At 39.9% G+C, this 25456-nt stretch overlaps 1 protein-coding gene across 1 annotated transcript in view; it reads left to right on the plus strand.

Annotated features, from left to right (window-relative positions):
- Window positions 1–24710, plus strand: part of PLXDC2 (plexin domain containing 2) — a gene marked incomplete at both ends in the record, with an annotated part of 432850 nt that extends 408140 nt beyond the window's left edge. The window contains 2 exons of the mRNA XM_080716877.1: window positions 2646–2806; window positions 24594–24710. Of these exons, the coding sequence (XP_080573003.1) occupies window positions 2646–2806; window positions 24594–24710 (278 nt within the window). The remainder of the gene's footprint in view (window positions 1–2645; window positions 2807–24593) is intronic.
- Window positions 24711–25456: the final 746 nt, after the last annotated feature.

A 25456-nucleotide genomic window follows, 5' to 3' on the forward strand; every position in this document is an offset into this window, starting at 1 on the left:
TGGATTCAATTCTCAGCACTACAAAAATTAATAAATAAAATTAAATTTAAATTAAATAGGCTTGGGGTATATCTGAAAGATAAAATGCCCCTGGGTTCAATCCTCAGTAACACACACACACACACACACACACACACACACACACACCCCAAAATCCAAAAAGAGAGCCAGATGCTGGATGGACACATTGATGCATGGACGGACAGATGGATGGACGGATGGACAGACGGACGGATGGATGGATGGATGAAGATAGGCAGAGAAGAATAGCTGAAGAGAGGGAGAGAGAGAAGTAGAAAAGAAGAAAAAGAGGAAGGAAGGAGAAAAAGCTGATGGATAGACCTGGGAGTCGAAGAAGCATTCAGTGCTTCCCTTTGGGCTCAAGTAGAAATTTTGGTCACATTTTCCCCAAGCCACATTTAAAATTAATTAAATTCTCCCAGAAAAGTACTATGTCATACTCTTTAAAAATGAGAAAGAAGCCAAGTTGACACGATGCAGTCATACCAGCATGCTTAAGAAGGAGGCTAAGCTTCAAAAGCAGCAATTCATACGGGTGAAAATATAGTGTATATGGTGTCCTGAATCTGGGAGTATAATTCGCCTCAGTTCTGTTTCCTTTAAAAACCACGATGCTAGTGTAAGAGCTTAGTGCTAATTAAGTGCTTAGTAGATGCCGGGCACTCTCCTAAGAAGTCTAGGTGTATAAAATGTCAGATTCTCATGGCAACAATATGATTGCTACCGTTGGCCACAGTATGGAGATAAGGAAACTTGCCAGTTACCTTATCAGACAGATGAAGACGGATTTTTTAAATTTATTTGATTTTCACCTCATTTTCGTTTTCAACAGCATTTTTGTTTTCTCTTTTGGTCTCCCTCGTTTCCTTTCAACAAACCGAGAAGCCTCTGATGGAGCCACTGACCATGCCCATGTCCCAGAGAACTGACGAGACCGCCTTGGCCTCCGGCCTCCTAAAAACCCCATGCAGCTTCTTTGACCATTTCTTAAATCTATTTTCTACTCCTTAAAATTACCAGGACTTTTTCACAATTCTTTTCCAGAACTCGTGATAGGAGAAAGAGGAGACAGCTGTACACACAGCTCAGTGTCAACTGAGGCGATTGCCCAGACACCCAGGGTTCTATGTGAGGGCCGCCTGCTTGTACCTGACCCAGCACATTTCTTAATTACCCCATGCCTTGGTTTCCCCATATATCAAAAGAGAGTGATGGTTATGCTCGGTTCTTAGGGTTATAGCTTTGATATTTTCAAAGCAATGCAAATAAGCCTGGCACGCTACACATGAATTTCTATGTAATGAGTTACTCTTTAAATTTGATATTCCTTCAGTAGTAAATTTCTAGTATGTAAGGGAAATCTTTAGAATTTTGAACAGCCCTTTTTGAGGAGGATCACTGAACAGTAGCAAGTTTCAAGCAAAAAATAAATTAAAGCAAAAAATATTAAGGATGGGTGAAGAATTTGGAAGTCAGGTTTGGGGTGTTTCTTCTTTATCTGGAAGTCGGGTTTGGGGTGTTTCTTCTTTATCTGGAAGTCGGGTTTGGGGTGTTTCTTCTTTATCTGGAATTCTGTAAGTTCATATGAACCACTCATTCGGATAGTCATGTTCATCTTTTATGAACAAAAATTTTAAATAAAAGAAGTAAGGTGGTGCCTATTAAGCGAGTTTAATAGAGAAAAATGTTTAAAACATAGGGGCAAAGGTTAAAAATAACAAAGAAGGCAATTGTTAGTAAAAGGATTGGGAACCACTGTTCTGGAACACCAGTGGGTCTTATGGAATTACCTCATGGTTCAAAAATACCCTTCATGTTACTCACTAAGATAGTTACCCGCTCCACGCACATGACGTGGGAAATCGCTAAATGCCTGAGTAGTCATCAAGGATTGCAGAATCTAGAACAAGAGAAGACTTCAGAGATTAGTTTTATTTGCTTGATTGACTCCGGGTTGGGTAGTTATTACATTAGAAATGAAATTTCCCCCTCTTTCTATCTCTGAAAACGTGTATCACAGCCGCCAGCCGCTCAGTAGAAGTCAGGGAAAATAATCAGGCTGTATCATCATGGAATAGTTTCATAAGCTGGGGTTTTCCCATTAGATAGTGATAAAACTATTTGAGGGTCATTTAGCATACATCTGGTATACTTTTAAAGAACATTTTAGTTTAAAGTAGATTTTTTAAATTATGCTTACCATTCATGCATATTAAAATGCCTGTGTCACCTAGCAAGAAATGTCTAGTACTACTCAGTTGAAGTTTTATAAAAGGTAAGAAAGTCATAAAAAGTAATTCTTTCTTGTCAGTTCAATAAGATAAATCAAAGTTAGATTTATTGTATAGTTCCTTGGATTTTGAGATTGTTTATAGTGCTTTTAGAGGAAAGGCTTCTAATTTTATCGAGCTAGAAATTAAAATTATAATTCATTTTTATTCATCAGAGGCATGAAGTTTTCATTGCCCAAATAACCTCTAACATTGGTGCTAAAGACAAGAAAAGTTCAAAAGGAAGTTAAAAAGAAAGGTTCAATGTTACTTTATTAAAAACCTAGCTACCTCCACGTGAAAATACTATAGGATTCACATATAAAAGCTCTGATGGCTGGGATGTCCTTTCAGCTTCGACGGATGACAGCGCTGCTGAAAAGAAAGGGGGGACCCTCCACGCGGGGCTCATCGTCGGAATTCTCATCCTGGTCCTCATTATAGTAGCAGCCATTCTTGTGACAGTGTACATGTATCACCATCCGACATCAGCAGCCAGCATCTTCTTCATTGAGGTAAGTGCCAAGTATGGCTCTCAAAAACCACACACATGGATGAAACATGACCATCCACTAGCGCCACCTGGGTTCAATGGATAACACATGGCTCGTCAGTTTCCAGCTCTCAAGCACATGCACACACATACATGTTTATGGAGTGCTTTCATAGGATGGGTTCAATTTTCTTATCTCTGGAGCTTTTCAAGGAATACGCTATCATGCTCTTTATAGACCTAAAGGAAAATAGAAACCATACTTTTTCATCCTATTATATCAAGGATGTTAGCCAGCTGTTTTCGTAATATTGGAGGAAATTCAGCATACCCTGGAGGCTGAAGAACTGGACTTAAATCAATTGATAAGTAAATACTCTTTGATTGTTGCCTTTACACATGATACCAATATAGTGAGCTTGCTCTCAGAATGCCCACAAACTATTTAGAAAAAAACCCAACCTGCACCACAAATTCACAGATATATAAATACGCCGATGGTATGTGCTGTGATCCTTCTGTGTCACGTGTGTGCGTACCCATATAGTTATAGGTAAGTGTACACACACATTCACTACACATGGGCATATTTATACAGTTATATATAAGTGCACACACACATACACTACACTTGTGCATATTTACAGTTGAATATAAGTGTGCACACACACACACTCACATTCACTACAGGCATAAAAAGAAGCCCATGATGATTGGCACTGTGTTTTCGAATATGGAATGCAGATTTAGCACCAGTGCTGGGGCAGACTCCAGGAGCTACGTGAAAAGGGCCAGAGCCAAGCCGCAGCGGGTTGAAGGCTGGCACTGGGGAACCTGGAGGCCTCTGAGTGCAGTCAGCGTGACCGAGTCATCGTCTCTCCCCAGAGGGAGGGTTCCCTGGGCCTCCTGTGTGCACAGATCTCACTCTGACATCTTTATAAGTACTTGTATTATAGTGAGGAGTAGAGCGGTGGGAATCTCCCTGCCACAGCGCTTGGTTATGCTCCCCTCTGGATCCCACCTCACTCTCTCCCCGTCTCCATATGTGTTGTTGAGATTGGTCTTGATAATTCCGTGTATGTACAAAGCGTCATTTAGACTGCTGCCTCCATTATGTCTCCAATCCCCTCATTCCCTCTTAAACCTCCTTCCTCTCTTAAACCCCTGCAATGCCCCAATGGAGTCTCCACTCCTCTATCTGAGGGTATTTTTTTTTTCCAATTTCTTTCTAGCTTCCTCATATGAGAAAAAAACACGCCTGTTCACTTTCTGACACTGGGTTATCTCACTTAGCATAATATTCTCAAATTCCATCAATTTTCCAGCAAATGACTTAATTTTGTTCTTCTTTATCGCTGAGTAAAATGTCATTGTGTGTATAGACCACAGTTTTATGATATATTTATTTGTTGATGACAATTTGGGTTTTCTTAATTAGATTTTTCCTCTCCCAACACCAAAGCATGCCAGAAATAAGAGCATAGGTTCTAAAAGTGGACAATACCACACCCCAGGGAGTGCTGAAATTAAATCCTCGCACACAGAAGAACATCACGTTCTCATTGCATCTCTCTGTTTATTTCCTTAAAGAAGTTAGACTTTGGGGGAGGCTCAGACAGGAGGACCGCAGATTTGAGATATATGTAGTAATTCAGCAAGACCTTCTTTCAAAATAAAAAATAAAATAGGGCTAGGGGTGTAGCTCAGAGGTTAAAAAAAAAAAGCCCTGGATATATTCCCCGGTATTACACACACACACAGACACACACACACACACACACACACACACACACACACACACACGGGCGCGCAAAGGTAGATTTCCAAGCGGATGCTGAGTAATTTTTTTGAAAAGCGGGAGGTAAGCAAAAAAAGTTGGGGAGTGTCTATAAACAATAAAGAAAATCTTTTTTTCCAGAGTTTCAAACATGTAAGTATTCAGTTACAATTTATTGTGTGAAATGCAGAAAATTTGCTTGGAATTTTGTTCACCTGTTGACTGAGAATTAGTCAATAATGCCTTTTAGACTACAGAGTTAAAACTTACCTTTGTCTCCTGTAACGGGTATAGGTAAATGCAAATCAATCAAAAGATTGCTTTCAAGTCCTATCTGACGGTCTACTGTCTGCAGAATTAAAGTGTGGTCTCTGCATGTGGGCCTCAGGGCCGTGGAAATTCTGATCACGTGTATTGCTCAATCTCTGGCTCATGGCTCCCAACCTGGATTTAGAACGATTGCTGTATTAAACTTTTAGCTCTTTTCTGTGTGCACAGTAATTACTATATTCCACAAAGACATTGGTCATCCTGCTTCATCCACCAAGAAATTCCCCCCTTCCATCTCAGTTCTTGAGCTCAGGAGCCAATAAGACTTCCATGCCACTAGCTCCTCTAGACCATCCACCTGCCTGGGCAGCTGGAGGTGAGCCCTTTTTCCTCTGAAACTTTATTGCTACTAATATTCTATTGGAACATACTATTCTCTGACATTTCCCATTCTGTTTTGCATTAGAGTTAAATCTATATGTAATTTATTGTACTCAAAAGACTTATAAATTTCTTATGATCTGGATTAAATAAGCTGAGCTTTTTTCAAAAGCTACATATTCTACCAATAATTCCTGGAAAAAACACATAAACAAGCCAGGCGTGGTGGTACACGCTTGTAATCCTAGCATTCGGGAGGCTGAGACAGGAAGATAGTGGTTTGCTGACAGCCTCAGCTACTTAGTGAGGCCCCCTGCAACTCAGTGAGACCTTGTTTCAAAATGAAGAATAAACAGTAGGGCTGAGAGTGTAGCTTGGAGGTAAAATGTCTCTAGGTTTCATTCCCAGATTGGAAAAAATATATACATAAATATCTTAGGACATCTCAAACATCCAGTGAAATTTCATGGAAAACATATTCCCCAAAAAAGCACCCTCATTTAGTATCTTAATTATTAGAGATTAGCAAACATTGCATTTAGGTGAAAAGCTATTAATAAGTTTTGTTAATGGCTCAGTTGTCAGGGAGGAAATGGACCTGAGATTATGAATGTATTTCTCAAAGAACAGGCAAGGGACAAGGTAAAAGTCATGACCAGCCAGACCTTGGGTTGCTGCCGCCTCTGTTAGTTTTCACACATGTGTAAGCTTTTTAACAAGCTGTGTAGTTTCTTTTCTGCCATTGTGAAAGAGGAGACTTTGAAATAACTGATGTTAGGGTATTAGCAGCAAATTTAATAAGGCTACTTTGCAGCAACTGCCATGTAACTACAAAACAAGACCAGACAATAGCAGGAATATTTGCTTGTTTGATGCATTGACCCTTTTGAGCCAGTCTCATGGTTTAATATTCACATGTGTACAGAGTGTGTTTGTGTATACAGGCACACTCACAGAACTTTAAAGTTAGGAGAAATCTTGGGGAAAATATCGTCCTATAACTTTCATATCAGAGACAGGCTCAGAGAGGTAGAATAACTTAGTCAAGGTCAAGCAACCATAGTTCCAGAAATAGCTTTCTTATCCTTCCACATGGAAGTGAAGCAGAATCATTTTTGCAGGCTACCCATCTTCTCTCCTCTCCACCAGAGCCTGCTTAAATCACGACTTCCAGGACACGGGCATCTTAGAGTTCTGGAGGCCAAAGTCCAAAATCGGGCTCACTAGGTCAGAGCGCTGGCAGGGCTGGCTGTCTGCAGGTTTCAGGGAAGGAGCCTTCCCTTGCCACTCCCAGCTCCTGTAGGCTGCCTGTATGATCATTGCAAACTCTGTTTCTAGCCTGGCGTGGTGGCGCACGCTTGTAATCCCAACATCCGGGAGGCTGAGACTGGAGAATCGTGGTTCATGGACCGCCTCAGCTACTTAGTGAGGCCCTTCGCAACTCAGTGAGACCCGGTTTCAAAATAAAGAATAAAAAATAGGGCAGGGGGTGTAGCTCGGAGGTCGAGTGCCCCTGGGCTCTATCTCCAGACTTGCAAAAGGAAAAAAAAAAAAAAAAATCTCTGTTTTTGCCATGGAGTCTTCTACTCCCAACCCTCCTGCCTCTTTCTTGTGAGGCCCCTTTTCGATTATACTGGACCCAGCTAAAGAGCCCAGAACAGTCTCCCCGTTCACAACGTCTGTAGAGCTGCTGTTGCCATGATGGGTTTCACAGATGAGGATGGGGATGTCTCTAGGGACCATTAGTGTGTCAGCCACAGACTGCAACAGATGTCAGGCGCATCCCACACGGCCACTTATGCTGTGACACCTTGCTGTCTGTGAGATTCAGCCCCAGTGGCAGTGATGTCAACATGTGACGACGCGTATCTCATACATTTCACGCAAATTCTAGACTGCAGTGAAGATTCGTGTGAATTAGTTCCTGTGTCAGACACTGCATACACTGTGATAAAATTTAGTGTCTGTGCCCTAGAGAAACAGAGTTCACAAGTCTTTTCCCAAATGGGATCTTCTCTCTTTTTTTTTTTTAGGTCCATTATGAACATATTTATAACTGCTAATATTTACTAAATGTACTGGAAAAGTGATTTATACCTATTTATTTATTTATTATTGATACTTTGTAATCATACATCATTATGAGGTACAGGATGATAGCGGTATACACACATCACTTTATTAATTAATTAATTAATTTATTGTATGGAAGATTGAACTCAGGGACCTCCAAGCTACACCTCGAACCCTTTTTATTTTTTCTTTTGGAAAAAAAAAATCTCACTAGTTTGCTGAGAGTCTTGTGTTGCTGAGGCTGGCCTTAAACCTGCAATTCTCCTGTCTCAGCCTCCCTAGTACTAGAATTAAATTATTTGCCAACATCACCTAGTGGAGTGAGGGTTTGAGCCCAGGCTGTCCGACTCTAGAGACTACCCAAACCCTTTTCCCCAGGCAGTGTGGCTGTGTGTGAAGGGTCTTTTTTACATACACTCTTCAATAGAAATGTAGGATGATGTATATCTAATCACATATATTATTTCTATAGAACAGACTCCCTGAAGTAGAAACAAAGAAATAGTTTATAGGCATTTCATAAATATTGCCAGAATCATCGCCCACAGGCATATTATATTGATATTCTAGAGTGTTCTGAGTAATAATCATGAGTGGCCAGTATCTCTATATTTTGCTCTGCAGAAAATATCCACTAGTCATTATACAGTTTAGAAATGCCCACACTCTTCCTCAGATGAATTATTTACACAGTTTTTAAGCTTCTTATTTGTAGAAAGAAAATGAGGTAATAAAGCAAATCAATGCCCCATAAACCGTAATTAAGCAATGAGTTAAACATTTCAATTCCGTGTCTTTATACAATGGTCAGAACAAGAGTCTTGCTCTCCCAAAACACCAGTATCTCTTCAACCTGGAAGACTCGCCTGTTTTCCACTAACTTATCTCCTCTAATCCTTCTTGGATTTTAGACTGAGCATTACTTTGATGTTTTAGTGGATAGCTTACATTTTGTGTTATTTTTCTGGATAATCTGTTGTTTTCCAAAGGGTGTCTGATTTTTACCAAAGTTCATTGTATTAAATAAGAATATTGATGCATGCTTTAAAAGCGTTTTAAAATGCAGTTTATTATCTTGAAACCAGCTGGAAGAGAACAAATATTCAAATAAACTAGTGTTTCTTAATTTTTAATGGATTTTGATAAAAAGTAGTGTCTCTGGAAGATTCATTGCGCCTGAGGTTCTGCATTAAATTTAATGATCGCCAAACATTTCCAGGCACAAGATCTGTGATTTCTGATAAATTTCATTGTTTCATGAATAGGTCACAGAGCTCAATGCTTGAATTATTGAATATTATTATTTTCATACCATTATTAAAGATTTTTAAATAAAAGTACATAAAATGTGATTTAAGTAAAGGTTAAGAAATTAGTATAATAAAGCAGTAATCATATAAAGCTTACAAGATAGACATTCCCATTAAAAGATGTGTGTGTGTGTGTGTGTGTGTGTGTGTGTGTGTGCATGCAGACCCACACACTGATGATTAAACCCAGGGCCTTGCATGTGTTTTACCACTTAGAAAAAAAACCCAGAACCCCATGGACTATAAAGAAAATAATTCGGAAATGAAGTCTTAATTTAAAAAAAACTAATATTGAACATTCTTTGAATTTTTCTTAGTATATTTAAATAATAGCTAGTATTTGGATGTGATGGTTTGATTGTTCCATATTTATAAAAATAATGAAAAATCTGTAAGTACCTAGTGATAAAGATTATCAAAACCTTAGGAAATAGATTCTATGAATATGATATTGGACTTTATTTTTTTAAGCCGGGCCTGGTGGAACATGTCTATAATCCCAGGACTTGGGAAGTTGAGATAGGAGGTTTGGAGGTTCAAGGCAAGTCTTAGAAACTTAGTGAGACTCTCATCAACCTAGTAAGAGACCTGTTTCAAAACAACATAAAAAAATAAATAAAAGGCTGAAGGTGTAGTTTGACTGTGGAATGCTCCTGGGTCCAATACTCAGCACCACAAACAATAATAATGATACTTTAAAAAGTAACTAAAACTAAGAAACCAACTAATTTTCAGCAAAGGGGTAAGGAGATTGGAGTTGTAAAGAGGGAAAAGATGACCAAAGCCAACTGACAAATTAACTACTCATTCATGTACCTATTTGCTGTTTCTCGGGTGTTTGTTATTTGCCTGGTTTCCATGACATAGCAGTAATCGAAATGGACTTTGAAACCCGATAAGTTCCAGTCAACAGAGTTGTTGGTTCCTAGGACCCCAGTGGGCAGTATCTTTCCTACCCATTTGCTGGATTCCAGTCCAAGGCACAAATAGCGACTCAAGTACAACAATTTCCTTGGGTCATATGACACCTGGTGACAGAGCCAAGACCTCTGCTCAGGACGTGTGATCCCGGCCTGTGCCCTTTGAGCTGTCTCCCACTGTGGGAGTTCCCTGTCCCAAGGAATATTTGTGGATAACAAAGATTGATGGAATGTGTGATTGAAGAAAGGCAGGCAGTTGCGGTCCTCCCCTTTTTTCCTGGCAATCAAGAGTGCCAACAGGAAAGAAGCCAGAGAAAAGAGCCAGGCCAGGATTCAGAGGCTGCTTCTTGGGAGAAAAACGTGTTTATGAAAAGTTTGGCATCTTACTGAGCAGCTGCAGGATAAATAACACCCGGGAGTCTGGAAGACATGATCCGTTGACTAACATAGACAGTAAATACAGATGTCGGTTCATAGATCCTCAATCATTTTTTTTTATCTTGAAATCACACATTCTTTATAACTGAGTTTTGCCCTTAAGGTATACCTTAGCCTTATTTCAGTTTTCAAGAAAACTCAAGGAGAAAAAAAAATGATTCATTGAAACAAAAAATATTTCTTCTTTCTATTAGAAGAAGCTAAAGATGGAGGTCACGTCTGATCAACCGCTGGAAGGAAAGAAAGATCAAGCAGAACCTGACTGAAATGGTTCAGCGCTCTGTTAAGGGAGCTGTATTGTCAGATAGCAGCTTTTCAGACTTATAGAAAATAGTGAGGAAAATAGATAAAACCTGGTTACTTTAAAAAGAGAGATACTAGGCCAGGTATGGTGGCACAGGCTGGTAGGCCCAGTACTTGGGAGGCTGAGACAGGACGATTGCAGGTTGAGGCCAACCTCAGAAACTTAGTGAGACCCTGTTTAAAAAATAAAAAAATAAATAAAGGGCTGGGTGTGTAGCTCAGAGGTTGAATGCCTCTGAGTTAATTTCCAATACCACAAAAGAGAGGGGTGACATTGTTTGTATGTCTATAATTTTCTCTCCTCTCTCTGTGACTAGAATTGTGTTTGGGTACATTCCTGAATATTTTAGAGACATCTGTCAGTTCAAGTTAATGGCTGGTTGCCTTTTTTATATAATCAATCAAAATAAGATTTCTTTCATAGATGTCACCTTTACTTGCTGGTTAACATATTTTTATTTTCTGAAAACTATATTAGGGTTTCCAATTTAATGAAGTATTATCTTCTCTTCATTGGGAAGGATTGATAAAAACATTAAATAAAATGTCATATATTTTATCGAGCCTTCTGCTCTAATTCTTTCTAAATTTTCATTTCCCATTTGTTTTTAATGGTACATAGGATCATCAAAATAAATAGATAGTTCACAAGGAATATCTTAATACATAAAACATCAACTTAATAAATAAAAGAAAATCTTCAAAGCTGTAATTTACCTAGACACTTATATACTTGAATTATATCACTTTTAGAAAATGATGCATGTTGAAGGTATACTGATCATTTTCTTCTGTTACCTCTTAAAGAGAAGATAACTGTATTTATGGTATCAGCTGCTGAATAATTTCTTCCCTGTGACATTTGTGACTAAATTCTAAAACTTTTCTGTTGTTAGGTACAGATCATAGAAATTTTAATATTTAGAAAAAATAATATATTTTCTTTTTTATTTTTTATTGGTGTATTGTATTTATACATCATAATGGGGTAAAAAGACTTGTGTAGACTCAAATGTACACATCACCCAGCCAGCCCCCACCCAGTCCCCACCTCACTGCCTCCCCATCCCTCCCTCCCGTGCTTGGTTTAGTGATTGACTTCGATATGAATAAGTCCATCGTGTGCTTTAAAGTGTTTCCCTCTCCCCCTCCCGTCCCCACAGTTAGGAGCCTTATTTGCTCCTCTGTAGGATCCTTTTTCACCTGGAGCTCCTCCTAGGACCCCTTTCACCCTAGCTTTCACATATTAGGGAAAGCATCCGATTCCTTACTTCTTGCGAGTGACTAATCTCGCTTAGCATAATGTCCTCAAGATCCATCCATTTCCCTGAAAATACCGCAATTTTATTTTTTTTAATGGCTGAGTAAAATTCCATTGTGTACACATCCCACAGTTTTATAATCCATTCATCTGTTGATGGACATCTTGGCTGGTTCCATAGTTTGGCTATGGTGAATTGTGCAGCTATGAACATAGATACACATGCATTAGTTTGGTAGTTTGGTTTCCTTTCTTTTGGGTAGATACCCAGAAGTGGTATTGCTGGATCGAATGGTAAATTTGTTCCCATTCTTCTGAGAATCCTCCATACTCTTTTCCAAACTGGTTGCACTAGTTTGCAGTCCCACCAACAATGTTTTAGACATCCCACTTCTCTATATCCTCGCCAGCATCTGTTGTTGTTTGTGTTTTGAATGATTGCCATTCTAGTTGGAGTTAGGTGAGATCTCAGGTAGTTTTGATTTGCATCTCTCTGATTGCCACGATGTTGAGCATTTTTTCATGTATTTATTGGCCATTTGAATTTCTTCTTTCGTGAAGTGTCTATTTAGTTCTCTTGCCCATTTTTTGATTGGATGATTTTTTTTTTTAGTGTTGAGTTTCTTGAGTTCTCTGTATATTCTAGATATTAGTCCTCTATTGGAGATGTAGGTGGCAAAAATCTTTTCCCATTCTGTTGGCTCTCGACTGAGGTTCGTGACAGTTTCCTTTGCTGTACAGAAGCTCTTCAGTTTCATGCAATCCCACATACTGATCTGCCTTTTAGTTTGTTGTGCCTTTGCAGTCTTGTTGAGAAAGTGTTTATCTGTGCCTGTGTGTTGCAGTGTTTGACCTATGCCCTCTTCAAGGAGCTTCAAGGTCTCTGGTCTAACCTCCAAGTCTTTGATCCATCTTGAATTGACTCTTGGGCAGGGTGAGAAAGTGGGATTAATTTCTTTTTTTTAAACAAATTTTTTATTGAACATAAAATACATTTAAAATATATTTGGTGCCCTCTCCCCCCCCCGCCCCTGTTTTTCCTTCCCCCCTCCCACCAATGGTTGTCCAGGGTAACCATGTCATATTCATAATTTTACACATATTCGAATGTAGACCCTCATTAATCAAGATCAGCCTTCCTCCTCTCCTATCTTTCCATTCAAACGTTGCTGATATTTCCCCTCCGTTATCTGGAGTCCTGAAAGTGGAATTAATTTCCAATTTTCTGCATATGGTTAACCAGTTTTGCCAACACCATTTGTTGAAGAGGCTATCTTTTTTTCCAGTGTATGTTTTTGGCCCCTTTGTCAAAAATCAATTGGCTGAAAGTGTGTAGACTTGTTTCTGGGTCTTCTATTCTGCTCCATTGGTCTATGTAAAATATTTAAAAATAAATACTTCAATTTCAGAGTAAAAGAAAATTAAGAATCTAGAGAATAAAATACAAAGATTTTATTATAAATATTGGGAGTGGCTGAACCTTTTGTACTTCTTTTAGAAATAAATAACCAAAGGTAATTTTAATTTTCAAATTCATGAAGTTTATTTTACTTTTTTGTAATGAAATTTTATAAAACTTTCTTAACATTAATAAAATAATTTTAATTCAAAATTAAAGCAGTTTTTCTTGCTTTACATTTTAAGTGAATCTATATCAGAATTATTAGTTCTGTGTTTTCATTCTCTGCTTTTGGCTAATTACTATACATTATATTTTAATTAATGAGGTAACTAAGAATTACTATTGATGAGATACACTTTAGATAGATGAAAGCCATTCATGAGAATAATTGGTTTTAAACATCAGTTCAGTGCCAAGTCTTATGCTTGATATGAACATTGAAGAAATGGCATTTGCTTTGTAAAAAGGGAGATGACATTTTATTTTATAAAAAGAAAGTAAATTTGTCACACTTATTCAAAATCATAGTATAACTTGAAGTCCTAGGGTTTTAGTAAGAGCTAATCCTCTCAATAAAAAGTAGATTTTTTTCTTGCTTTATGTTTGAATTTATGTCACATTTTTTCCAAGCATTTTTTCTTGGTGTTGGTGACCTTGGAATATCTAATTGTGGTTCAGTAGCTTGTAACTAGACTTGAATTTTGAATATGTATGTGTAAGTGTAATGTGGAGAAAATTTGAGGTAGCATGAGAACAGGTAAAGAATATTGAGTTTTAGTCAGAAATAATCTCAATTCTTATCACTCAGTATGTTGCTATGCTTTAAAAATACATGTTTCATGAAGACCAGAATGGCCCTCATCAAAAGTGGTAGAGTCCATTCTGCATCGTATACTTGTGAAAGACCACAGTCAGCCTCAAATATGTTTAGAGGGGAGGGATTAAGAACAATAAAAACTTGAAGACTGGCATGGTGGCACATACCTGTGATCCCAGTACTTGGGAGGCTGAGAGAGGAGGATTACAGATTTGAGACCAGTGAGACTCTTCAGCAACCTAACAAGACCCTATTTCAAAACAAAAGTATATATATAAAGGGCTTGTAAAGGTAGAATGCGTCTGGGTTCAATCCAGTAAAAAAAAAAAAAAAAAAAAACCTTAAAACTCGTGCCAAGAATGAAGGAAAGGAGAGGTTCTAGTAGACATCAGCAGAAAAGGTGCTCCCTACCACTCTCACTGGGCGGATCTATGAGCCGGACAACTGACCTATTCTGGATGGGTCTGTAGATTGAAATTGAGGATCTTTGAGGAGAAACTGTAAAGATACATACAAATATCAGCTGATTATAAAGACTTTCAAGTTCTATGGGCATTGCACATTTGGTAAAACATTTGTGTGGCATATATAGGCCTGGGGCTCCATCGTAAGAACTGCAAAAAAAAGAAAAAAAAAAGACTTTCTACTACCCAGAGATGCTTCCTAAGTGATAAACTCTTATTCTGCAGAGATATTTAATCATTTAAGAAGACCCATTCTCTAAGACTTTATAGAGGGTATTTAAGTGATTAATCTGGAAGAAATATCCTCTAAGTCTAGGATATTCTTGTTTCTCTTTCTGGAATTTATATGTTTCAGGAAGGTATAAAAATTGCAAGATAAACTAGAAGGCATGTTTGTGCATGCTTGGAGTACGCAAATACATCTTATTTTTGAGTAACCAAAAGAGAAAAAATAACACATACGCACACACCATAGAAGGCTGTAGTTCTTCCACCCAAGAAATAGAATGATTTATTGGATATTATTTGGAAAAAAATGCCACCAACTTTTTTTTTGGTAGAAATTGGCAACATGGGTAATATATTAGGTTTTATGTTTGTATCATTGCAGGACAAGTTTCTCAGATTTAAAAGATTCACCAACCAGTCATAGTGACACATGATTATAATTCCTGTACTTAGAAGGTTAAGACAAGAGAGTCAGAGATTTGAGGTTAGCTTCAGTGATTTAGTGCGACCCTATTTCAAAATAAAAAGGGAGATGTAGTTCAGAGATAGAATGCCCCTGGGTTCAGTCCCCAGTACCAAAAACAAAACAACAAAACAAAATAAAAAAGTTGACCATTCTTCTGGGTGTGGTGGCGCACGTTTGTAATCCCCGCGCTTGGAAGGCCGAGACAGGGGGGTCACGCACAGGTTTGAAGCCAGCCTCGCTGGCTTAAGACACCCTGTTTCTAAATAAAAATATAAAAAATAGTGTCTGGGAGTGTAGCCCGGAGGTAGAAGGGTTTCCAGGTAACCCCAATACCACCCCCCCAAAAAAAGGTTGACAATTCTGCTTACCCATTTTTAGATGTCAATATTTTAATTTCATTAAACATAAAAGTTTTAATTTCATTTAAGCATATACAAATTAAGATATATTATTGAATACTGGTAATCTATGTGAGTCCGTGTATGCCCTACCTTGACTGGTAGGCATCGCTCCAAACCTTCACATGAAAAGTATTCACGCATGGATTTGGTGGCATCAAGCGTACCATCGGGTGCTTTTCTTGTCAAGTGATTAATTGTGGATTAAAGCACACGACTCCTTGAGGTAGCTCGCCAGCTCTCTCTGACTTCACACTGCCCTCATAGGAACACGTGTGTGCTCCAGCAAATGGTGCTCAGCGTCCACTGAGCTCCACAACAGCTTGCTGAGCGACACGGCCAGTCTTACTGCTGTAGGGAGCGGCACTAACTCACACTTGACTTTTACTAGAGCGTTTATGACCAGCGCAGCCTCGTCCTGAATGGGAGCCCAGGCCCTGCACACAGTGAGCTTGCTTGTTGTCACGGCCACTGTGACTTACTTTTCTTTAGAGTAAATTGCCTGTCTAATAGCAAATTATTACTAATTGTTAGTAGAAAACAAGCACTTGTGGCCATTGCGAAGTCTCGGGAGAGCAGTGGAAGGTCAGTCCGTGTGTGGGGCGGCTGCTGAGAGCTAACTGTGGGTTTTGGTACGGGGAGGGGATGGGACTAATTCAAGGAGGAGCTAATTCGAGGATGAACTCAAGGAGGAAGATAGGATGTAACTGTTTTCAGTTGCATGAAGATTTGTGTCTGAGAGTGTTTTCAGCCAATTATCCTTGTTCCCCAATGATATTAGTAAGTATGGGCACAGTTATGGCCTTGTTTTACAGATGAAGTGAGATTCCAAAAAACTGAGCCACTTGTAAACATCTCCTCCAGCTCACGCTTAAGGGTAGGAAGGGTGTCAGCCAGGTATTGTGGCAGATGCTTGTGATTCCTGTACTTGGGAGTTCGAGACAAGATGACAGGCTTGAGGACAGCCTCCGCAATTTAGGGAAACTCTCATCAAGTTAGTGAGCATGAAATAAAGATAAACTAGGGCTTCGAATGTAGCTAAAAGGTAAAATGTCCCTGGGTTCAATCCCTAGCACCCCACGAACACACACACACAAAGTTACCCTCATTCAATATGAACGAAATGTGGAATGAGGAAAATAAGAATCAAAGGTGACTAAGGAAGTGGGAAATGAGATGTTTTAGTGCAAGAATTAGAAACCTCAGAAGCCAAGGTTCATGTAGGAAGGAAGATAGCTCGTTTGCTGTGAGCTGATTGTCACATCACACCTGGGCCTCTTTTCAAAGCTACTAAGGAAAAGCACTGGATGAAGGTCAAGCAGGTGCGAAAAGATGGAAATGATAATAGTGGAAGTTGAAACCTAGGAGAATAAAGGGGACTGCTCCTAGAGATTAGAGAGCTCCTCGTGAAACCTTAGGCGATGCTAACACTCAGGGTTCATGAACCAAAAGAGGAGACCATTTCAAGATAAAAACAAAACAAAATAAACAAGCTCCCCCTAAACAGCAAGATGCAGGAAAATATGCCGTCAAGTCAGCAGAAAGAAACGTGTTAAGAATGAGGAGGTCAGGAGCAGCAGAAAGGTCTAGGAACTCGAGAAAAGAGACCAAAAGAAATTAATTTGACAGTGAGATTACGAGTGACCTGGAGGAATGCAATTTCAAGGGACTGAACAGGCATCAGATTTAAGGGGATAAAAAAAAAAAAAGCTTTAAAAATGGATTCCAGAGAGGGAGCAAGGGAGAGCAAGAAAATAAACTATGGGCATAAAGAAATATCACATAAAGCATCTCTTTTTCTGTATTGAGTGTGGGCACAGGCAGCGACACAAAGGAAGTAGTGTTTTTAGGTGCTTGGGAAGGAGACTTAAGTAACTTCATGGCAGAGACGGATTACTGAGCAGGAAAAGCAATTAACTATGCAACAGAGAAGAGTATTCCAGATAAGAAGGAAGCAGGAGTAGATAGGAAGGCAGCCTGGGGTGGGGGGAGGATTAGCGGCTTCTTAATGGCTTAATCTTCTCAGTGGAAATGGGTGGAGACATACAGAGTGGAGGGAGGGCGGCAGGGGACTGAGTGGTGGAAAATGAAGAGATGGGGTTTGAGTGCATTATAAGAATGCACCAGAAGATGAGTACACTAATCACCGACTCCAATTGACATTGGAGCCTGATTCTTTGGGGCTGGGATAACCTGAAGATGGGTCTTTTTTCTGAACTTGCTGCAACATTTTAAGATCTGAAGAAAGAAAATATAGGAGATAAGGATGTTTGGATGGGGGAACTCATCTAGAATCGACTGTCAAATAGATGAGAACAGAATGTAAATTGATTGAAGAGGCCTTTGGGCTTTCAGGAAGTTAAGGGAAGGCTGGGTGGGCTGTCGACCAAGGAGAGTTGGTGCCCTAGAATCCTGAGGACGCAGAGGCAGAGCAGGGCCAGAGGACGGCCGGAGCCACGAGGCGCTGTTTAGAGGCGAGGTAGAATGAACAGCACTGACAAGATGCAAGTGGAGATTCTCAAAGTGATCCAGGAGGAACCCTGAAATAAGGAGTATTCAAGTCATTAAAGTTACCAAGGGGACAAAGTAGAGAACAAGACAAAACAAAGCACAGGAAGCCGATCGTGTTATCTCCTGAAGCTGGGATGAGTCCTACGCAAAGCAGCAGCGTGCCATGGATGGAGACCTGTATTTTCTCCTTTGTCTTGTGTCCATTTCACCCATGCAACTATTTCTATTGATACAAATGTGTGTGTGTGTGTGTGTGTGTGTGTGTGTGTGTGTTTTGCAGGGGATTAAACCCCATGGGCATTCTACCTCTGAGCTATACCCCCAGCCCATTTTATTCATTTATTTTTTTATTTTTATTTTTATTTTAGCGATACTAGGGGTAGAACCCAGAGGCTTTCTACCTCCGGGCTACACTCTCAGACCCATTTTATATGTCATTTGGAAATAGGGTCTCGCTAAGTTGCTGAGAGCCTCACTCAGTAGCTGAGGCTGCCTTCGAATCTGCGCGATCCTCCTGTCTCAGCCTCCCAAGCGCGGAGATTACAAGCGTGCGCCACTGCGCCCGGCCTCATTTATTTATTTACGTACCTCACTTTTGAAACAGTGTCTTGCTAGCTTGCTGAGAGTGTCACTAAGCTGCTGAAGCTGGTCTCTACACTGCGGGGCTCCTCTCTCGGCCTCCTAAATACCAGGATTATCGGTATTGTCTGTATTTGCTGAAACTGGCAGCTCAGCCTTGTGATTTGAGACAGGAAATACTCAACACAAAATAGAGAAAAGGAAGAATACTTGTATTTCTAGGTATAAAAGAAGGGAAAATGTTCCCTTCACCTGGATACTCAAACTTTATAAAAGCTAAATATTGAAAGCCTGGCCGCCCACAAGAACATGTATTCTATTCCCAGGATCTGCCAGAGACATAAGGAAGAAGATTGCAGTCCAATCATTTTTACTCTGCTCACTTTGGGAGGGGGTTCTTGTTTGAAGAGACCTTGCAGAGTCATCACCTGGCTCTTCAAAATGTGTCTCATGGCTGGGCTCAGGGGCCACACCTGTTTTATCCCAGGACTTGGGAGGTTGAGACAGGAGGGTAGGAGGCCAGCCTCAGCAACTTAGTAAGACCCTCAACACCATATTGAGACCCTGTTTCAAAATAAATAATAAGGCTAGAGATCTAAGTCAGAGGTTAAACATTCCTGGGTTCAATCCCTTTGCCACATACAAAAAGAAAAAAAAAAATGTCCCCTGACTCAGCAGCATAGCATCATGGGAAGCTGACTAGAAATACAGAGTGTCCAGCCTCCCAGACCCACGGAGCTAGAACCTGTGTCTGAACAAGGAGCCCTCAGGTTTGCATCCACAGTCCAATTTGAAAAATACAGGTTTTGTCTTACTGTTTCCAAATATATACTTTAAGAAAGTATAGAGTTCATAGACACCCCCATGGCTCCCAAGGTACGTGTAAGCCGATCCCACCATCACAAATGAAAGACTTTTATTTTTATTTGGAAGCACTATCTCACTAACTTGCTGAGAGCCTCACTAAATTGCTTAGGCTGGGTTTGAACCTGAAATTCTCCTGTCTCAGCCTCCCAAGTACTGGGATTACAGATGTGCACCACCATACCCAGCTGGTTTTAATTTTTTTTAATTTATTTTTCGCAGTGCTGGGGTAAAGCTCAGGGGCGGTCTACCTCCGAGCTACACCCTCAGCCGTATTTTATTCTTTATTTGGAAACAGGGTCTCCCTGAGTTGCAAAGGGCCTCAGTAGCTGAGGCTGTCTGCAGACTGTGATACTTCCATCTCAGCCTCCCAAATGTTGGGGTTACAAGCGTGAGCCACCACACCTGGCTAAATATGTTTTTGTTTTTGGAAAAAAAATCCTATAACCCAGTTCATTTTATTTTGTGATGAGAAAACCACCGAGCCACTAAGAAGCCAGCCACACCACGTGCCAGGAAGTGGTTCCCCCACTTTCCCCTTCCTGTCAGCTACCGAAGGGAGGCAACACAGAGTGCCAGACACGTACAATCAGCTGCCTACCAAGGGCCACCGTGCACCTTGGTGTCTTCTAGCTGAGCTTGACATTCAGACCCTCTCCTCTCACACTCCTGCCTCCAATTCCCTTTCCAAGTTCTCTAACCCAGCCCAAAGCACTGCCCGCAGTCTGCATCAGAAAACAGGTCTCCGGTCACATGTAGTCCTGTGCACACTGCCGACCCAGGGCCCTACAGGTGCGTTTGTGGGTATTGGAGCTAATTGCCTTGCCACGGGCCATTGAGACAGCGCCGGGTGATTGTTCAATTAATAGCACTGAAGAAGTAATTAGGGAGAATGCCTGCTGCACTGGCTAGCTCGCGCCGCCATATCACTGCACATTTCCTTCTGAATGTGATTAATCGCACAAACAGCTCTCAGAAATGAAATTAAAGATCACCCGCGCATTACACCTGTAATGTTTTAGGGCATGGCATCCTGAGTCTTCCGTAACGAATTAACGTCACCGTCTGGTTTGAATTCTGCAAAGTTCTGCATACATCCTGCTCTGCTAGCCGGGGACCCTGAGGCTCCTATCAGATTTCTGCAGTAATTCGAATTAGCCATTCTAAAAAAAAGGCTGGTTTGGAGATGTCTCATCCTCAAGAAAGAAGTTCACTATATCCCTTCCCTAAAATGCCAATTTGTACCCATCACACTTGGAAGTTCACGGCAAGCCCAAAATGTCTCCCTCGTCCACCAGCTAGGTGGCTCACACTTTAGGACCACCTTTAAGGACTTTTCTATGAGAACTAAATGTTAAGTCATCCTGTGAAAGTTGTTGTTGCTTTTTATTTTCATTTCTACAAATAGCTCTGAGTAACTGCAAATCGACACAGAAAAGCAATTTCAATTATAACTAGTTAATAAAATTTTCCCATAAATTTAGGTATTCTAAAAATTAATACAGTGAGACAGGAGAGGCAATGATCAGAAGAAATATAACATAAAAGACTTGCTGGGCTTCATTCAAATTGTGGTCTTCTCTCCAACTTGAAGGTCAGTTATCTTAGGCCAACAAGAATAAAGTTCCTAGGATTTTAGATGACCAACTAACTATCATTTTTATGAATGAATAAACAAAGGCCCAGAGAAATTAAATATTTTTTACTGATCACATAATTGTTTTGTGATACAAGACGGCACTGCCTGTTTCTCTATTCTAGAAAGAACACAAAATTTTTGGTGAAGTTGTTGCTTTTTATTTGGCATTTTTAGAACTAAGATCAGGATATCAAGGCATTATAAAGGAAATAAAGAATGAAATTATGTCATTGGCAGGAAAATAGATGAAACTAGGGAATATTATACTAAGTGAGATTATCCAGTCTCAGAAAGTCAAGGGCTATATGTTGTTCATATGTGGAAGAAAAATAAGGCACCTCAGATAAACATGAAGAGACTAGTAGAATATAGTAAAAGGGGGTTAAGGAAGGAAGAAAAAGAGGATTGAAGAAGAGTTGGAACAACAGTATGGCAGCGCATACAGGTATCGCCACTGGTCTTACTGCCGTGTGGGGAAGGAGGAGCAGCGAGGGCCGACGCCAAGCACTGTGGCAGGTGTTCCCATCACTTGGAATCTCACTGTGATGTATGGTTGCAGTGCACTAAGAGAGGGTTAGAGAACTCCAGCTGCATAACATTGTTTAGATTTCATTACAGGTTCAATATCCTTTATCCAAATGCTTGGGACCAAAAATATCTCAGGTTTGGGACTTTTTTATTTTGGAATATTTCATGTATATATATATATATATATATATATATATATATATATATATATATATAGGGAGAGAGAGAGAGAGAGAGAGAGAGAGGGAGGCAGGCACTTAGGAATGAGCTTCAAGTCTAAAAGCAAAATTCGTTTGTTTCATATGCCTTATACTCAGAGCCTGGAGGTCATTTATAGCATATTTTTAATAATTTTATTTATGAAACAAAGTTTTATCGGGTGGAATTTTCCATTTATGCCACCATATCAGCACTCAAAAAGTTTCATATTTTGAAGCCTCTGGATTTAATCCACAGTATCACACACACACACACACACACACACACACACACACACACACACTTTTATTATTATAAAAATACCTTTTAATTTAGCTCAAAATTATAGGAGTAGGAATAAGCCTTCTTGAATAATTTCATACTTGCATTACACTATTATATTTTATTCATGTTTAGCAATGATATGCATATGAATAATATCACAGAGAGTTTAGCCAAATTAGGTGTGAGAGGTGGGATGTCTAGGAATTTTAAACCGCAGTGAAGTATATTTATACTTGTTCTAAGATGAGTAATAAAAAGATCAAGGAAAATTATTCTTAAAGATATATAAATAAATCATAAACATAAATTTAGATTTTTCTGAACAAAGGAAACTTCACTGCACAACAGTTTTATGTTATCAACAACCTTATCCCTAAGACAAAATTATGGACTTAGCAATTCTGACAATAAAAAAATACTGAAGTTGTGAATAATATTATATTCTTAAGAATAAAAAAATAAAACCATGTTCACACATGTTTGGTGAGTTGTACATAAACCATTTGAATTTTAAGAAATAATATCTACAGTGAGCAGAATTAACTTTAGTAATAGATGGATTTCACTGTAATCGTGTGTGTGTGTGTGTGTGTGTGTGTGTGTGTGTGTGTTACTAGGGATCGAACCAAGAGGTATTCTACCTCCTAGTAACACCCCCAGCTCTATTTTTTTTTTTGTTTAGAAACAAGGTCTCTTTAGATTGCTGAGAATTTCACTAAGTTTACTGATGCTGGCCTTTAACCTGTTATCCTCCTGTCTCGGCCTCCAAAGCGCTGGGATCACAGGTGTGCACCATCATAACTGGGATATTTTACTTTTATCTTGACCCTGCCATTTGCTAGCTTCTCAGGTTTGTCCAAAATCTAAGTGACTCCGTCATGGCCATTCAGTAAGACCCTATCTGGGGATCTCTGATTCCAGGTCGTCTGTAAGCATTAGGCTTGGGGATTGGCGCTGGTTCACAGGGCTGCAGTTGCCCGCTGGATCCACAGGTCATTTGGAGGTTGGAGAGGTAGAAACTGAAGCCAAGACTTAGGGAAGCCGTTTGCCTAGCCTAGTCATGGCTTTGAAAGGATTCAGTTGTAAAATCCTGGAAACCAGAAAGGGGCTCCACAGCAGATAGGCCTCACTCCTGAAACCAGAGTGACCATGGGTTGCAGCACCGGCTCCCTAGGTGCGCTCAGACCTGCCCAGTGAGGGTGGTTCTCATCCCCGTTCCAGGCACATTGTTTTGCTGTGCGGCCTTCTCCTTAGTGTTATTCCTTCTTTTGAACAATAAGCATCATTCAGTGTCATTTACCTCTGGAGGCTTAATCAATTAATAAATATACGGCATTCTGACTGCTCAGTATTATAGAGACAGCACATAATACGATTAGTAGACAGGATGCAATTATCTAGATTGGTATCTTTCCAAAGTAGAGCAACACTCATTCCCATTTGATGTGAAAAACTTCTCCCGTAGCCATTAATCATTGCCAAGGGCACATCATTGGCAAATCTAGCAAGATACCAAATGCCAGTGTATGTACGTGATATTTAACTTTCTTTTGCATTAAAATTCTTTAGATAGAAACAAACTTCCTGTAATATTTACTGTCTTATTTACCCCCAAATTGCAGGCCTTTTGATAAATGGGGTGATCATTTCTAGTGTCACTGCAGCTGTGAAATGCATCTGAGTGTCTTCTGCTGCTATAACTTAATCACCCATTTCAGCATGTCTATGTCTACATCACAGAGTGCTGGAGAGAAGTGCTTCCTTTCTGTCAATACAAATAACCTGCCTTTTAGGACTAGTGTGTACCGTGCAGTGTCAGCGTCAATAGGCTCAAGACTGTCCACACCCCCGACAACAACGGATTCCATTTTCAGGGTATAATATCGTTAATTTTCAGATGTATAAAGTCATAAATGGGTATGGTTCTCTTAATAAACAATTTCTTAAGCTACTAAATGATATTTCTTTTAGCTTTTTTAGCTTATTTATTAGGCAGTCTAGCACTTCATTGGAAGCACACTTTTAGGAACTGAGAAGAATTTTGCAGCCTTACATTTTTGAGTGAATCAATAGATAAAATTAAATGCTATCAGTATTTACTTCTAGAGATGAAAAAGTACCTGTGGCTATATATTAAAAAGATCATTTCTCGGGAGGCTGAGACAGGAGGATCGCGGTTCTCAGACAGCCTCAGCTACTACTTAGCGAGGCCCTTTGCAGCTCAGTGAGACCCTGTTTCCAAATAAAGAATAAAAAGTAGGGCTGGGGGTGTAGCTCGGAGCTAGAATGCCCCTGGGTTCCATCCTCAGTACCATGAAAGAAGACCATTTTTTTAAACTATAGCTCAAGTTTAACTTTCTCTTGGGCACTTTTCAGACATAAACATGCATAGGACATCGATCCTTGCCTTGTAGTAGCTCTTGATCCTTTGGGCAGATGCACAGACGGACTGCCACCTGCAGGGATAGACGGACTGCCACCTGCAGGGGTAGACGGGCTGCCGTGAAGGGGCAGGCCCGGGGCCCCGGGGGCTTATAGAGGAGGCTGCTTGTCAATCCAAACTGTGGCAGTCATAAGAGATCACTCAGTGGGTTAGTCGATTTAATTCCAAAGTTAATCTAGAATTGTTGGCAAATAGATCTTTCTGATGCTAACATCTCACCCCGAAACTCATTATTTTTGCATTTTCTGTTTTAGAGACGCCCAAGCAGATGGCCTGCGATGAAATTTCGAAGAGGTTCTGGACATCCTGCCTATGCTGAAGTTGAACCAGTTGGCGAGAAAGAAGGTTTTATTGTATCAGAGCAGTGCTAAAATTTCTAGAACAGAACAGCACCGGTACTGGCTTACGGGTGTTAAGACTAAAATTTTGCCTCTATCTTTAAGACAAAAAACAATCACACACACAGGCGAAAGAGTCCTAAGCTGCTGTAGCCTGAAGGAGACGAGATTTCCTGACAAACCCAGCCCAGGAAGGGTAAAAAGAAACTCAATCTTATATGGGGTACCAATAACATTGGATATAGCGTTCCCTAAGGGATGAGACCTATAGTTCACTTGGAACATCTTCGTGGACTTTCCAGAAATTTGACATGATTACAATGCTTTTGGCTTAGGTGCAGGGTTGCAAAGGGATATAATAATAATAATAATAATAATAATAATAATAATAATAAAGCTTTAGTTCACAAGGGATCTCCATCCTTGGTCCAAACGTTCTTCTCTGATGTCTCCAAGGTAACTGTGTTCCAAAGCCTGGATCTTTTCAGTCGAAAGAACAATGAGGAATGAATGATTCAAGATCACTAAGAACAATCGCTCATGCAGGACCAAATCGAAACACAAAATAAGAGATTTTTCTATCTTTTCCAAACAGATGTGTGGCACAAGGATTTGGTTTTTCTGGTTTAGATCCATCTGTTCCAACGAGTCCATTACTTTACAGGATGAGGATTTTATCTGTTTAAGATGGTCCAAACCATGGCCACTTCCCCCTCAGTAATGAATGCCTTTTTAATGAGCTGGAACCGAATTTTTACATTTAGCGGAGGATGAGGAAG

The sequence above is a fragment of the Muscardinus avellanarius genome, assembly GCF_963383645.1.
Source record: "Muscardinus avellanarius genome assembly, chromosome: 20".
NCBI lineage: Eukaryota > Metazoa > Chordata > Mammalia > Rodentia > Gliridae > Muscardinus > Muscardinus avellanarius.